This window comes from Eriocheir sinensis, chromosome 19 (assembly GCF_024679095.1).
Source record: "Eriocheir sinensis breed Jianghai 21 chromosome 19, ASM2467909v1, whole genome shotgun sequence".
NCBI lineage: Eukaryota > Metazoa > Arthropoda > Malacostraca > Decapoda > Varunidae > Eriocheir > Eriocheir sinensis.
This window is the reverse complement of record NC_066527.1, coordinates 12,498,109-12,514,289: the sequence shown is the minus strand read 5'-3', so window position 1 is coordinate 12,514,289 and position 16,181 is coordinate 12,498,109. Positions and strand designations below refer to the sequence as shown.

At 45.0% G+C, this 16,181-nt stretch overlaps 1 protein-coding gene across 9 annotated transcripts in view; it reads right to left on the bottom strand.

Annotated features, from left to right (window-relative positions):
• Positions 1 to 1,685: 1,685 nt before the first annotated feature.
• Positions 1,686 to 16,181, bottom strand: part of LOC127000702 (4-hydroxybutyrate coenzyme A transferase-like) — a 54,004-nt gene continuing 39,508 nt past the window's right edge. For 2 of the 9 annotated variants that reach the window (XM_050864710.1, XM_050864707.1), the window contains exons 5-9: positions 11,418 to 11,601; positions 9,292 to 9,507; positions 7,188 to 7,325; positions 5,348 to 5,476; positions 4,268 to 4,749 (exon numbers count right to left, since the gene is read on the bottom strand). In XM_050864710.1, coding sequence (XP_050720667.1) covers positions 4,559 to 4,749; positions 5,348 to 5,476; positions 7,188 to 7,325; positions 9,292 to 9,507; positions 11,418 to 11,601 — 858 coding nt within the window. In that variant the 3' untranslated portion in view covers positions 4,268 to 4,558. Of the gene's footprint in view, positions 2,546 to 3,092; positions 4,750 to 5,347; positions 5,477 to 7,187; positions 7,326 to 9,291; positions 9,508 to 11,417; positions 11,602 to 16,181 lie in introns of those variants that run through there. The other 7 variants (XR_007754455.1, XR_007754456.1, XM_050864706.1 and 4 more) reach the window with 7 other exon arrangements.

The window sequence follows — 16,181 nt, the reverse complement described above, 5'->3', positions numbered from 1 at the left end:
TCTGAATTCGAATACAAATACGAATACTTTAAAAAAATATTCATGAATACATTTATGAATACGTTTCATTGAAAAATATCTTCTTGATGTAACTGGGTATAGCATTGCAACAATAATATGAGCTCACGAACAATGACATGTGACTGGTGCCGGTATTCAATACAGGGACAGCACACCTATCATACGTACGGTCCAGGAGGCAAGAGTTGTAAGGAACAACGGATGATATTTCTGATAACAATTTTTTAAAGTATTCGTCAGATTAATTGCAGAATACGAATATTTTTCCCTTGTATTCGAATACCAATGAGAACACTTTGATTTCTATCAGTAATTATTCGAATACGAATACGATTACGAATACACCCAAGTACGGTATTCGAATGTATTGGAATACGAATACAGAATATGAATACTCCATCCCTGGTGTGTGTGTGTGTGTGTGTGTGTGTGTTTGTGTGTGTGTGTGAGAGAGAGAGAGAGAGAGAGAGAGAGAGAGAGAGAGAGAGAGAGAGAGAGAGAGAGTTTCTGAATGAGAGTTGCAGGAATACATACAAGAGAGAAAGAAAATAGATATTAAAAAAATAATAGGTAAAAAACACCCCTAAAACAAAATATTGCTTTCTTTATTCACCATCATTTATATATTTGGCATCAACATCATAACATCATTAGTCATTTGAATCACCACAACATCTCACCGGCGGACAGAGCAGCGTCACCATCATCACCAAGACGGAACAGTATCATCACCATTATCACAAACTCCAAAATATCACAAGAGAACATCACAAAAACGATAAAAAAACAACAGTAATAATAACAACAATAATAATTCTCACTTTGACCACTCCATTCCTTTTTCAACCATAAGAACAACAACAACAAAAAAATAGCCCTTCTTCCTCTCTTATTTTCCTTTTTTTTATTTCACTTGTTTTCTTTTTTTAACGTTTGATTCATTTCAACACTAAAACAACACTGAAGAGAAAATACGATAAAGAGAACCTTCCCTCCCCCCTCCCCCCCCCCCTCTCTCTCTCTCTCTCATCCACATATTCTCTTTCTTTCTTTCTTTTTCTGTCTGTCTGTCTGTCTGTCTGTCTGTCTCTCTCTCTCTCTCTCTCTCTCTCTCTCTCTCTCTCTCTCTCTCTCTCTCTCTCTCTCTCTCTCTCTCTCTCTCTCTCTCTCTCTCTCTCTCTCTCTCTCTCTCTCTCTCTCTCTCTCTCTCTCACACACACACACACACACACACACACACATACACATTCTTTTCCTTTCTTTCTTTCATTCTTTCTCTTTGATTCTGTCTTTCTTTTCCTTTCTTTCTGTCTATCTGTCTCTGTTGCCTGTCCGTGTCTGTCTGTCTCTGTCTGTGTCTGTCTGTTTTACACCCCTCCTCCCCCGCCACCCCCCCCCCCCCCCCCCCCCCCCCACCCCACTACACTGAAGCAACATTACGTAGTACCAACAAGTTCGTTAAGGCAGCGTGCGGCGGACTAGGCTAAGGTGCTCCACAGGGATACTCACGAACACTCACACAGTAAACTCCCGGGGAAGAAACAGATAACGATAGATAGATGCAGTAGGGGAGTATCAGGACACATTATAGTTGTTAAAAATACTAGTTTTGGATTGTACGTACTGATGGTAGCCTACGTGATAGTTATATAGAGCGATTATGCTGTGTGTGTGTGTGTGTGTGTGTGTGTGTGTGAATCAGAATAATAGTAAATAGTGACTCGGTTTTAAGCATATCTCGGAAATAAACAAAACAATAAGTCTTTGGTCCATAGACATTTAGGAAATAAGTGACTCAGTTTTGTGACTAGAACAATAATAATGATAATGATAATAATAATAATAATAATAATAATAATAATAATAATAGTCATGATAATAGTAGTTTTCTTCTTTCGTTATAAAAAATATGGGTTGGGCGAACGGTTGTATATGGATAAATGTATAATATATGGTTCTTAACAACTAATACTATGCTGTTAACGCTATTAAGGATGTACTGATATTCGCGTTACGTATTGTTTTATCATTACTCTCTGTCTCTGTCTGTTTTCTCCGGGGCCTTACTCTTCCTTCGTTAGTTAGCCTTCCTTCCACTTCTTTCTTCAGCACTTCTCTGCATTTCTCTTCTTCAACATTTCTCTTCATTCTTCTTCATATACTCTTCATTCCACTTCTTCAGCATTTCCCTTCATTCCTCTCCTTCATTACTTTATTCAGCACCTCTCTTCATTCTTCATCACTTCTCTTCATTACTTCTCTTCGTTACTCTTCATTCTTCTTCATCACTTCTCTTCATTACTCCTCTTCGTTACTCTTCATTCTTCTTCATCAGTTCTCTTCATTACTCCTCTTCGTTACTCTTCATTCTTCTTCAGCACTTCTCTTCATTACTCCTCTTCGTTACTCTTCATTCTTCTTCAGCACTTCTCTTCATTACTCTTCTTCAACACTTCTCTTCATTACTTCTCTTCGTTACTCTTCATTCTTCTTCATCAGTTCTCTTCATTACTCCTCTTCGTTACTCTTCATTCTTCTTCATCAGTTCTCTTCATTACTCCTCTTCGTTACTCTTCATTCTTCTTCATCAGTTCTCTTCATTACTCCTCTTCGTTACTCTTCATTCTTCTTCAGCACTTCTCTTCATTACTCTTCTTCAACACTTCTCTTCATTACTCTTCTTCAGCACTTCTCTTCATTACTCTTTTTCAGCACTTCTCTTCATTACTCTTCTTCAGCACTTCTCTTCATTACTCTTTTTCAGCACTTCTCTTCATTACTCTTCTTCAGCACTTCTCTTCATTACTCTTCTTCAGCACTTCTCTTCATTACTCTTCTTCAGCACTTCTCTTCATTCCTCTTCTTCAGCACTTCTCTTCATTCCTCTTCTTCAGCACTTCTCTTCATTTCAATTCTTCAGCACTTCTCTTCCTTCCTCTTCTTCAGCACTTCTTCATTACTCTCTTCTTCAGCACTTCTCTTCATTCCTCTTCTTCAGCACTTCTCATTACTCTTCTTCAGCACTTCTCATTCCTCTTCTTCAGCACTTCTTCATTCCTCTTCTTCAGCACTTCTTCACTCTTCTTCAGCACTTCTCTTCATTCCTCTTCTTCAGCACTTCTCTTCATTCCTCTTCTTCAGCACTTCTCTTCATTCCTCTTCTTCAGCACTTCTCTTCATTACTCTTCTTCAGCACTTCTCTTCATTACTCTTCTTCAGCACTTCTCTTCATTCCTCTTCTTCAGCACTTCTCTTCATTACTCTTCTTCAGCACTTCTCTTCATTACTCTTCTTCAGCACTTCTCTTCATTACTCTTCTTCAGCACTTCTCTTCATTACTCTTCTTCAGCACTTCTCTTCATTCCTCTTCTTCAGCACTTCTCTTCATTCCTCTTCTTCAGCACTTCTCTTCATTCCTCTTCTTCAGCACTTCTCTTCATTCCTCTTCTTCAGCACTTCTCTTCATTCCTCTTCTTCAGCACTTCTCTTCATTCCTCTTCTTCATCACTTCTCTTCATTACTCTTCTTCAGCACTTCTCTTCATTACTCTTCTTCAGCACTTTTCTTCATTACTCTTCTTCATCACTTCTCTTCATTACTCTTCTTCAGCACTTCTCTTCTCTCTCTGACAGATTTGATGAAGGGATGCAGTATAGTCTTTAGAACTGGGCCTTACTCTCCTTGTGTTTCTCTTCCCTTCCTTCTCCCCTCCCTTCTTTGGTCCCTCTTTCAGTCTCTTCATTAGTCTCTTCTTTAGTCTCTGGAACGGGGCCTTACTCTCCCTACGTTACTCTTCCCTCCATTCCCTTCTTCAGTCCTTCTTTCAGTCTCTCCATTAGGCCTTTTGTTACAATCTTCTCCCCGATACTGGTTGGTTGAGGGGATGCAGTTTAGTCTTGAGAGCGGGGTCTTGTTGGTGTGTGTGTCTCGTCGCGTGCCCTGTTGTCCGCGTCTTGTGTATCTTCATTGTTAACTCTTCTTGTTACTCGTTTATCTCTGACTGTCCGTCCATGTCCTCTTGTTGTCCACTTCTACACATTGTTCCACACACACACCTACAGCCTTACTCTCCTTGTTTCCCTCCACTCCCTTCTTCAGTACTTCCTTCAGTCTCTCCATCACCCTTCTCATGACACTCTTCTCCTCCCTTCTACAGGTCTGATGAGGGCATTTAATTTAGTCTATGGAACTGGGCCTTATTCTCCCTATGTTTCCCTTTCCATCCACTCCCTTCTTCAGTACTTCCTTCAGTCTCTACATTACCCTTCTCATAACCCTCTTCTCCTCCCTTCTTCAGGTCTGATGATGGCATTTAGTTTAGTCTATGGAACGGGGCCTTATTCTCCCTATGTTTCCCTTTCCTCCACTCCCTTCTTCACTCTTCTTTCAGTCTCTCCATCACCCTTCTCATGACCCTCTTCTCCCTTCTACAGGTCTGATGATGGCATTTAGTTTATTCTCCCTATGTTTCCCTTTCCCTCCACTCCCTTCACTTCTTCTTTCAGTCTCCCCTTCTGTAGCCCTCTTCTCCTCCCTCTTACAGGTCGGGTGAAGGCATACAGTGTAGTCTCTCAAACGCCGCCTTTTCCAGGTCCTCGCGGTGGTCGGGGTGGGCGATGTTGATAAGGTGGTAGGCCCTTTGGCGGAGGTTCTTGCCGAAGAGGTAAGCTATGCCGTACTCTGTCACCAAGTAGTGTATATGGGCCCTGGTAGTGACCACGCCTCCACCTGTGAATGGGGAGAAGGAGGATGTTAGTGGGGGTGGGGGTGTAGGTGGGTGTGTCTGTGGTTGGTGGGAGTGAGGTGTGTGTGGGTGGGTGTTGTGATAGTAATATATAGGGAACAAGAAGAGAGAGGGAGGGTGTTAGTGGAGTTGTGGGTGGTGTGCATTTTCTTTTACATTAAGGGAAGCAGCTCAAGCGCAAAAAAAAGTAATACGTAATGAGAAAAAAAAGCCCACTAAACACTGCCACTATAAAACAAGAGTTCAGAAGAGTGGCCAATAAAGAGGTTAATTTCGGTAGGAGAGCTGTCTCGATACTCTCCTCTTGAAAGAACCGTTGATGGGAGTGAGGTGTGTGTGTGTGTGTTGGGGTGGAGGGGTCATGTCATCATGGAGGTGTTGATGGCTCTCGCAAGTGTCGGTATCGCGCTAAGCCGGTGAGTTAATTGGTCAAGTGTGTTGTTGGTTAATAAATGGGTACACGGTGTGTGTGTGTGTGTGTGTGTGTGTGTGTGTGTGTGTGTGTGTGTAGTGACAGCAAGCAGGGGGAGGGAGGGTGTTGGTGGGGGTGGTGATGGGTCACAAAATGTTAGACACACGCACCTGGTTTGAGGAAGGGCACGATCTTGGACTCCCCGCGGGTGGTAGTGGAGGGCATGGCGAGGATAGGCTTGCCCAGGCCATCACGACTCACAGCCGCCCCGCGTATGAAGTCCACCTGGCCGCCCACACCTGAGAGATGAGAATATTTGTGAGTTAATTGGTCAGGTGTGTTGTTGGTTAATAGATGGGTAAACGGATTGTTGAAGTTCCTCACCACCGGCTGTTACTAAAATTGCATTCTCACGGCATAGATGGGAAGTGTTGAACTGGGTCAGCAAGAAGCAAAGAGTGCAAATCAATGGTAACAGATCTGTGTACCTTTTGGGTTCCACAGGGTTTGATATTGGGTACACTGGTGTGATTTGGGAATAGGACTTAGTAGTGACGTCAGTAAGTTTGCGGATGATACAAAGATCGGCTCAGATTTAAACGCCAGTGTTATGTAGGACGAACTTGGCAGATTGTATGATTGGGGGAAGTGGTAGTTGGAGTTCAATGTCGAGTAGTATTTTGAGTGTAGGCATGAATAACTTTCACAGAATCATTCTTCAAATGATACTTCACGAAGGAGGTATAGATGTGAGATGGATTTAGAAACTTTAGTTATCCCTTGAGAACCATCCAAGGACTCAGTGCATTCAGACTATAAACGGGACAAACAGGGTACTGAGTATTATTTGAAGGAGCGTAAGTAATAGCAGCGCTGGTCATTCGCAAACTATATTCAGTATTAGAGAGACCTCATCTCGATTATGTGGCTCAGTTCTGTTCACCTTACTATAGAATGGATATCAAGGTGTTAGAATCTGTGCAGAGAAGGATGACAAAAATGACTCACGGGTTGAGAAACTTGCCATGTGAGGATAGTTAAACATTTGAATCTGCATTCTTTAGAAAGACGAAGAGTGCGAGGGGACTTGATCGAGGTTTGTAAATGGATGGATTGTAAATTTGTAAATGGATGGATTAAGGTTCTGGTGTTAGAGGGCCAGGCAGGACACGTAGTAATGGGTTTAAGTTGGATAAATTCAGATTCAACGAAGACGTAGGCAAGAATTGGTTCGCCAACATAGTGATGAATAAGTGTCACAGTCTTGGTAGTCATGTTGTGAGTGCCAATACGATAAATACATTAAAAAAGAGGTTAGATAAAATAACGGATAGTGAGGTTAAGTGGGGTTAGGTTTACAGGAGCTGCCTTGTATAAAATAATGGATAGCGAGGTTAGGTGGGGTTAGGTTTACAGGAGCTGCCTTGTATAAAATAACGGATAGTGAGGTTAAGTGGGGTTAGGTTTACAGGAGGTGCCTTGTATAAAATAATGGATAGTGAGGTTAGATGGGGTTAGGTTTACAGGAGCTGCCTTGTATAAAATAATGGATAGTGAGGTTAGGTGGGGTTAGGTTTACAGGAGCTGCCTTGTATAAAATAATGGATAGTGAGGTTAGATGGGGTTAGGTTTACAGGAGCTGCCTTGTATAAAATAATGGATAGTGAGGTTAGGTGGGGTTAGGTTTACAGGAGCTGCCTTGTATGTAATAATGGATAGTGAGGTTAGATGGGGTTAGGTTTACAGGAGGTGCCTTGTATAAAATAATGGATAGTGAGGTTAGGTGGGGTTAGGTTTACAGGAGCTGCCTTGTATAAAATAATGGATAGTGAGGTTAGGTGGGGTTAGGTTTACAGGAGCTGCCTTGTATAAAATAATGGATAGTGAGGTTAGATGGGGTTAGGTTTACAGGAGCTGCCTTGTATAAAATCATGGATAGTGAGGTTAGATGGGGTTAGGTTTACAGGAGCTGCCTTGTATACGAGTAGACCCTTAATGTTATGTTCTTACCTGAGTACATCCGGGTCCCTATAGAATCGGACACCACCTGGCCAGTCAGGTCCACCTCGATGCAGGAGTTGATGGCGGTGACGCGCGGGTTCTTAGCGATCACGGGGATGCTGTTCACGAAGGACACGTCACACATAACTGCAAGGAGGAGGAGGAGGGCAGCGATTAGTTTATTTATTACCGCGCCAGTGAAATGGTATCGTCTTTATTGGAGTGACGTGCGATAAAAAGGAAAACAAAGTAGTCGTATTTAATCTTGTAAGGATTTAAAATTTGATGGTTATGAAGAGGTTTGTTGTTTGTGTTTGTTTTTTTTTCCGTTATTTGGTACCTATAGCGCCGGTAGACTCTCTTGAGGGGCCTGATGGATGAGCCCAGCCCGTTGGCGGCGCAGGTGAATTTTATTTATGGTGGTGAATTTTATTGCCTAGCCTATCAGCCGGTGAAAGTTAAAGGCACAAGGTTGATTAAATTACCTTCTTATAAATGACAACTCGTATGTAACTCTACTGCCTGCTTACTAAGAGGCAAGATACGCCTGAGAAAGTCCTTATCTTGTATACTACGGTTTTTATTCTTTTTCAAGGCATGTAGTTGAGTTCCGCTTTTTTTCTTTTTTTACGAACCGCGACCAGTATTCCTTTTCGTCCTAAACTTGAGTCTGACTTGTTCGACTGCTTCAGTTTGCACTACTCACTGGCTCTGTTTCCGTCGACCATCCAGTCCACCAACCCCAAATCTGCACCCTCACGTTCAGCTGTAGTGTATGTCCCCAACACATACCTTTTACTGGGCCTGTTCCCGCCGACCACCCAGTCCTGCACCAACCCCGAATCTGCACCCTCACGTTCAGCTATGGCGTATGTCCCCAGCATATACCTTTTACTGGGCCTGTTTCCGCCGACCACCCAGCCCACCAACCCCGAATCTGCACCCTCACGTTCAACTATGGCGTATGTCCACAAAACATACCTTTTACTGGGCCTGTTCCCGCCGACCACCCAGTCCTGCACCAACCCCAAATCTGCACCATCACGTTCAGCTATAGCGTATGTCCCCAACACATACCTTTTACTGGCTCTGTTTCCGCCGACCACCCAGCCCACCAACCCCGAATCTGCACCCTCACGTTCAACTATGGCGTATGTCCCCAACACATACCTTTTACTGGGTCTGTTCCCGTCGACCACCCAGTCCTCCACCAACCCCGAATCTGCACCCTCACGTTCAGCTATGGCGTATGTCCCCAGCATATACCTATTACTGGGCCTGTTCCCGCCGACCACCCAGCCCACCAACCCCGAATCTGCACCCTCACGTTCAGCTATGGCGTATGTCCCCAGCATATACCTATTACTGGGCCTGTTCCCGCCGATCACCCAGTCCTGCACCAACCCCAAATCTGCACCCTCATGTTCAGCTATGGCGTATGTCCCCAGCATATACCTATTACTGGGCCTGTTCCCGTCGATCACCTAGTCCTGCACCAACCCCAAATCTGCACCCTCATGTTCAGCTATGGCGTATGTCCCCAGCATATACTTATTACTGGGTCTGTTCCCGCCGATCACCCAGTCCTGCACCAACCCCGAATCTGCACCCTCACGTTCAGCTATGGCGTATGTCCCCAGCATATACCTATTACTGGGTCTGTTCCCGCCGACCACCCAGTCCTGCACCAAAACCTAAACCTTCACCCACACTTTCAAAACACCTTAATTGAACCCTTTTGTGCCATTGGACTCTATTAATTATTACAAGTATACGTAAGTACGAATCCTCTCTTTCCCTTCCTTTTTTATCTTCCTCCCTTCCTACCTATAACCTAACCTAACCTAACCTAACCTTCCTCCCTTCCTACCTATAACCTAACCTAACCTAACCTAACCTTCCTCCCTTCCTACCTATAACCTAACCTAACCTAACCTAACCTTCCTCCCTTCCTACCTACCTATAACCTAACCTAACCTAACCTAACCTTCCTCCCTTCCTACCTATAACCTAACCTAACCTTCCCTCTACCTTCCTGCCCTCCTTCCCACTATTACCCGTATTACCTGCCTTCCCCTTCTACCTCCCTTCCTCCCTCCCTCCCTCCACTCACCGACGAAGGGGTTGTTGTCCACGAAGTCAAAGAGCTTCCTGGTGCCGACGAGGAAGCTGCCCACAATCTTGCCCGGGTGGTATGCCTTGTGCGTGTTGGTGACGCAGCCCGCCTCCACCAGGTCCACCACGCCGTCGCTGAACATCTCCGAGTGGATGCCCAGGTCCTTGTGGCCCTTCAGGGAGGCCAGCACCGCGTCGGGGATGTTGCCGATGCCTGAGGGAGAGGGAGGGAGTGAGGGAGAGGGAGGGTGAGGGTGAGGGAGAGTGAGGAAATATCAGGGAGCGTGAGGAATAGTGAGGGACAGGGAGGAAGAGGGAGGAACTAAATTATTATTATTATTATTATTATTATTATTATTATTAACTGTGAGGTAGAGATAGTGAGGGAGTGGGAAGGAGAGGGAGTGAAGAGGGAGGGAGTGGGAAGGAGAGGGAGGGATAGTGAGGGAGTGATGAAGAGTGAGGGAGAGATAGTGAGGGAGTGATGAAGAGTGAGGGAGTGGGAAGGAGAGGGAGAGATGGTGAGGGAGTGATGAAGAGTGAGGGAGTGGGAAGGAGAGGGAGAGATGGTGAGGGAGTGATGAAGAGTGAGGGAGTGGGAAGGAGAGGGAGAGATGGCGAGGGAGAGTGAAAGATAATAAGGGAGAATGAGGGCGAGGGAGATATGGTGAGGGAGGCTGAGGGAGAGATGGGAAAGAATGGAGTAGAAGAAGAAGAATAGGAGGGAGGATGGAGAGTAAGTGGTGGGGGAGAGTGAATGTTAGAGAGAGATATTGAGGGAAAGGGAAAGATTGTGAGAAAGAGTGAATGACAGTAAGGGAAAGGGAGGGAAAGTGAGGGAGAGTGAGGGAGTGATTGAATAGGAAAGTAGGAAGAAGAGTAAGAGGTAGGATGGACTGATGAGAAGACGGAGAGTAAGTGGATGGTCTGGTGGAGAGATGGAGGCTTGGAGGATAAATAAAGGGCTGGTGAATGGACTGGTGGATAAGGAGACTTGGTGAAGGGATTGGCGGATTGGGAAAGGGGTGGAGGTTAGGCGGCTTCTTGGTGGATAAACAGGTAGGGTAGGAGGCATCGTGGATAGAATGGTGGATAAATAGAAAGTTGTTGGTTTGAGTGGTGGATAGGTGGAGACATGGAGGTATTAAGGGTGGAGAGGCCCACAGCGCCGAGTGCGCTGAAGTGGTGAGTGAAGCCAGTTTTCGTGGTCTCAGCTGTCAAATCGGCCGCCATATTGTTCAAGCCGTGAGGTACGAATACGAGGGTGCAGCGCGCCTAACATGGAGTACCGCATCCATGGAGTGACTGCTGCTTGTGCTACACTGGACAAAATTACTCCCATTCTTATACCTGACAAAGTCTGTGAATCAGCTTCGTAATTTATTACTGTAAATATACTGTAACAGGTAAGAAAATACTGTACATGATATCCAAGAAGCGCGGTAATGTGTTCATGATCGCCAAGAAATGCGGTGAGGACAATTCATCACCAAGATGTGCGGTCTCCTTTACTAATACAAGTTAGAAAATTGTAAGCGGCAAACATGTACTGCCAGTCTGCACACGAACCCTCATGAAATGTCACACGCGGACACTTGGTCTGGCCGGCCGCTCATGGATGTACATCAATGTGGCCACTCATCTCCGGCTTGAACAATATGGTCGACTGACAGTTTAGTGGCTTCAAACCCGAGACTCCATGCCCCCCCCCTGGGTGGAGATATGGTCGATAAACTGGTAGATAATGTGTGGTGGATCGACTGGTGGATAGATGGAGCGTTGGTGGATGGAGTGATGGACAGATGGAGATGGAAGTTGGATAGACTGATGAATATGGGGGAGGGGGTAGTTTAGGACCCCCGCCCCCTCCCCCGCCCCTCCCCCACCCTCACCTACACTGCCCCCCCTCTCCCATCACCACCGTTGCCAGATTATCGTACTCAGGACACAGTATTTACCGGTTTTTGACGCCTAACTATTGCCAAGAAACATCAGGAATTAACTATTTTAACGATAAATATAAATGAATCTCGTTATTGGGGCCCAGGAGACAGATTTTGGGTCGGAAGTTGGTAAATTTAAGAGGCTGAGTACGACAATCTGGCATCGTTGCCCCTCACTCACCCATCTGCAGAGTGGCGCCGTTCTCCACCAGCTGCTCGGCGATGAGTCTCCCGATCTCGTTCTCCACCTCCGAGCGCTCCTTGGGCACGTGCTCGGGCAGGTTGTCGAGCCCGTCCACCATGGCATCGAAGTGGCTCTTGTGGATCACGCCGTCACCGAACGTCCGGGGCATGCACGGGTTGACCTGTGAAGGGGGGGGGGGGGGGGAGAAAGGTTAGGACCATATTATTACTCTTGGAAGGCTTAGTCCGTCTATTTCAAAGGCTCTCGCGGAAGTTGTCGGGGTTTCCATGGGTAGCTTAGCAAAACTTCCGCGCCGTGAACGGGACAAACATTCATCACAACCCGCCGTAGCTCCTCTCTGGCCTTGAAAAACGTTCGTAACAAGAGCCACAAACGTTTGATAATACGTGTGTTATATGAGGTACGAGATTATTAAATTCAGAAGGAGAAGGAAGAGAGGAGTTACCGTAGTGGAGGTATATAAGGAGGAGGAGGAGGAGGAGGAGAAGGAGGAGGAGGAGGACGAGGAGGAGGAGGAGGAGGAGGAGGAGGAGGAAACATGAACGGGCAGGCAGCAGAAATCCTGTTGGCTCATTACAAGGCTGCCTGCTTTCAGTGAATTTATCAATCCGTCAGCCACGGGAGTGGCTTGCGGGAAGGATTAAAGCACTTGTGTACCTACTCCTGGATACATTCAGTTCACTCCCGATGCAGCAAAGTGCCGATCAATGCGTTTCTTGAAGGAGTTGATTGTCTCTGCGCTAACTACTTCTGCAGGAAGGCTGTTCCAGTGGCGAACAACTCTATTCGATAAATAACTCCTGCCGATGTCGGTATTGCATCGCTTTGCTTGAATTGTTTTTCCATTTATTCTTGTCCTTGGGTTAGTTTGTAGCGTAAAGATTTGGAGTGATCAACGTTGCTGAGCTTGTTCAGGTACTTAAAGACTTGTATCATGTCTCCCCGTAGTCGTCTCTTTTCCAGCGTGAATAGGTTGAGTCGCTCGAGTCGTTTTTCGTAAGGTTTCGTCCTCAGTGATGGTATCATCTTCGTGGCGCGGCGCTGTACTCTCAAGTAATTCAATGTCTTTCCTGTAATTTGGAGACCAGAATTGCACGACGTATTCCAGGTGGGGCCTTACCAGCGAATTATACAAGGATAACATAACTCCCGGCGTCGTGTATTTCGAAGTTCCTCGCTTTGAACCCGAGCATTGTATGGCTTTCTTACAGGCGGACTTGCAGTGCTTTGTTTGTTTCAAGTCACTGCTGATGGTGACCCCGAGGTCTGTTTCCTCTTGCACTACCTGTAGTGGTTCGCCACACATGTGGTATGTGTGGTTGCTGTTTCTGGACCCGATATGCATTATTTTACACTTGGTAGTGTTGAAGGACATCTGCCATTTTTTTGACCACCGAGTGATCTGGTCCAGGTCTCTCTGGATAATTTCGCAGTCTGCCGTCGTGAGGGCCTTCCCACCCACCTTGGTGTCGTCCGCAAATTTTGAAAGAGTGGATTTTAATCCCAGTTCTAGGTCGCTGATATTTGTAATGAAGAGTACGGGTCCCAGCACTGACCCCTGTGGCACTCCACCTGTGACCGGGAGCCACTCGGAGGCCTGTCCGTTGAGTACAACTCGTTGTTTTCTTCCAGAGAGCCAGTCTTTTACCCACGCTGTCAAATTGGCGCCTAACCCCGCCGACCTAAGTTTCTTGACGAGTCTTTCATGTGGCACTTTGTCAAAGGCTTTTTGAAAGTCTAGATATATAACATCACTGGGGATATGATTATCCCAATTTTCATAGATACCTTGGAAGAAGTCCAGTAAGTTGGTTAAGCATGAGCGCTTATTGCTGAACCGTGCTGAGCATCGGAAATGATGTTGTTGTCTTCAAGAAACTTAACGAGTTTGTCTCTGATGATCTTCTCGAGAATTTTTCCCGCCACTGAAGTCAAGCTGATTGGTCTGTAGTTAAGGCCACGCTTTTGTCTCCCTTTTTGTAGATCGGTGTTACGTTCGCTTTCTTCCAGTCTTCGAGAACTTTGTTTTGTTGTAGTGTCAGATTATAGATGGCGGTGAGTGGCTTGAGGGTTTGCTGCTTGAGTTCCTTGAGCAGCTTGGGTGACAAGTCGTCGGGTCCGGTTGACTTATTTGTCTCGAGTTTGTCTAGGTACTTTTGCACATCCCGTTCGTCAATTGTGCCAATTTATAGGGGCGTTATCCCCCTCGGGGGCGTAGGGCTCTCGGGTATGGACTGGTTGTTCTCGACCGTGAACACAGACGCGAAGTTTTTGTTCAGAATTTCGACCATTTGTCTACTGTCCTGTGTTAGTACGTCACTTTCATCTTTTAGGGGACTGATATTGCTTTTTGTCTTCTTTTTGGTTCCTGTATACGTGAAAACCTTTTTCGGGTTGGACTTGGCTTCGCGCGCAATTTGCTTTTCATAGACGCGTTTACGTTGTCGCATGAGAGTTCTGCAAGCTCTGAGGCTTTGATGGTACTGTTCACGGGCCTCATTAGTGTTTTCCTTTAGCAAGTTGTAATTTCTCTTCTTTAAATTTATCGCCCGTCGAACTTGGGTAGTAATCCATGGTGGGCTTATGGCATTATTTGTTCTCCTAGACTTCATGGGGACAGTTGTTACCTCTACCTCTAGGAATTTGTTCTTGAACCCGTTCCACGCGTAAAGCCGTTCCAAGCGAGGAGGAGTAGGAGAAGGAGAACATGGGAAACTAGGAAATGAAAGTATAGAAAAATCTGGAGAAAGAGAATGATAATATATGGAAGGCGAAGAAAAGGAAAAAAAGTAGGAGGAGGAGGAGAAGTAAAAGGAGAAATCAAGAAGGAGAAGGAGGAAGAGGAGGATAACATGGAAAACAGATAAATGAGAGTAAAGAAAAACAGAAGGAAGAAAATGAAGATATGGAAGGCGAAGAAAACAAAGAAACAAAAAAAGGAGAAGGAGGAAAGAGATGATGATGATGATGATGATGATGATGATGATGATGAGGAGGAGGAGGAGGAGGAGGAGAAGGAGGAGGAGGAGGAAGAGGAGGATAACATGGAAAACGAGATAAATGTGAGTAAAGAAAAAACAGGAGGAGGAAGAGAATGAGAATATTGAAGGCGAGGAAAACAAAGAAACATAAAAGGAGGAGGAGGAAAGAGATGATGATGATGATGATGATGATGATGATGATGATGATGATGATGATGAGGAGGAGGAGGAGGAGGAGGAGGAGGAGGAGGAGCAAAAAAAGAAGGAGGAGGAAAGAGATGATGATGATGATGATGATGATGAGGAGGAGGAGGAGGAGGAGGAGGAGGAGGAGGAGGATAACATGGAAAACGAGATAAACGAGAGTAAAGAAGAAAAAAAAACAGGAGGAGGAAGAGAATGAGAATACTGAAGGCGAAGAAAACAACAAGGACGAGGAGGAAGAAGATGATGATGATAAAGAGGAGGAGGAGGAGGAAAAGGAAAACGAGGAAAAGAAGATCAGCCTAGCAGCGTATTTAAAGGTCATACTAAATTAATCTAAGAGAAGCGTAAAGAAATAGTTGTACTCAAAACCGGTTTGTTACGTGTAGTGTGTGTCATTCTTCCCCTCTTCTTCCTCCTCCTTCACCTCTTCCTCCTCTTCCTCCTCCACTTTCTCCTCCTCCTCTTAAAATGATTTACGATTGTCGCCATAATCATAAAATATACGCACGTATGTGTGTGTATTTACCTAGTTGTATTTACTTATAGTTGTAGTTTTACAGGGCCTGGGCTTTACGCTCGTGTGGTCCCGTCTCCGTATCTACATTTATCCAACTTTTCCTTAAAGCTTTGCACACTCCTCGCCGATACTACATCCTCACTTAGTCTGTTCCAAACCTCTATATTTCTTTGCGGGAAGCTATATTTCTTTATGTCTCAAGCATCTTCCCTTCCTCAGTTTTTTACTATGTCCTCTTGTGTTCCTGGTGGTGTGTGTGTGTGTGTGTGTGTTAAGGGTAGCTGGGCTGTTAGTTAAGGAAAAGTGGCAAAAAGACCGAATTTGTGCTATGTGATGGAAGGAAAATAGACGGTAAAGGTACAGAGAAGTGTTGAAAATAGTTAGTTAGATAAAAGTGTCAAAAAGACCGAACTTGTAGGTGAAGTAAGGAAAAGAGATGGTAAAGGTACAGAAAAGAAATGAAAATAAGAAGACGGGCATTTTTAGTCCTGACCTCTTATTGAAAAGCAAGAAAAAATAATCGAATGTTGAAGAGAAAACAAAGAAAAAAAAACAAAGAAAATGAAAAGATGAAGAAAAGTGTAATAAAAAAAATATAAAATCGGTGAACTCAACGGGAAAGGGAAAAAGATTACCAATTCCTATCACTAGTACGCAAGGGCAGAAAAGGATAGCAGGCAAGAAGGGTTGAATATGATATGAAGAGAAAGAATCACCGCAGTCTATTTTTCTTTATTAATGTTCATAAACGCCTTGTTAGGGCGAGTTTATCGAGACATGGGCGGAGAGAGAGAGAGAGAGAGAGAGAGAGAGAGAGAGAGAGAGAGAGAGAGAGAGAGAGAGAGAGAGAGAGAGAGAGAGAGAGAGAGAGAGAGAGAGAGAGAGAGAGAGAGAATGCGGGGGGAGGGGGGGGGGTTAATAGGTAGGAAATCAGCGAAACGAAGAGGGAAATATAACAATATGTCTCTTAGTTTCGCCCAAAGTTGTGTAACACGAAGACGCGTCACTAACACACACCGGCCTGGCCACACGCAC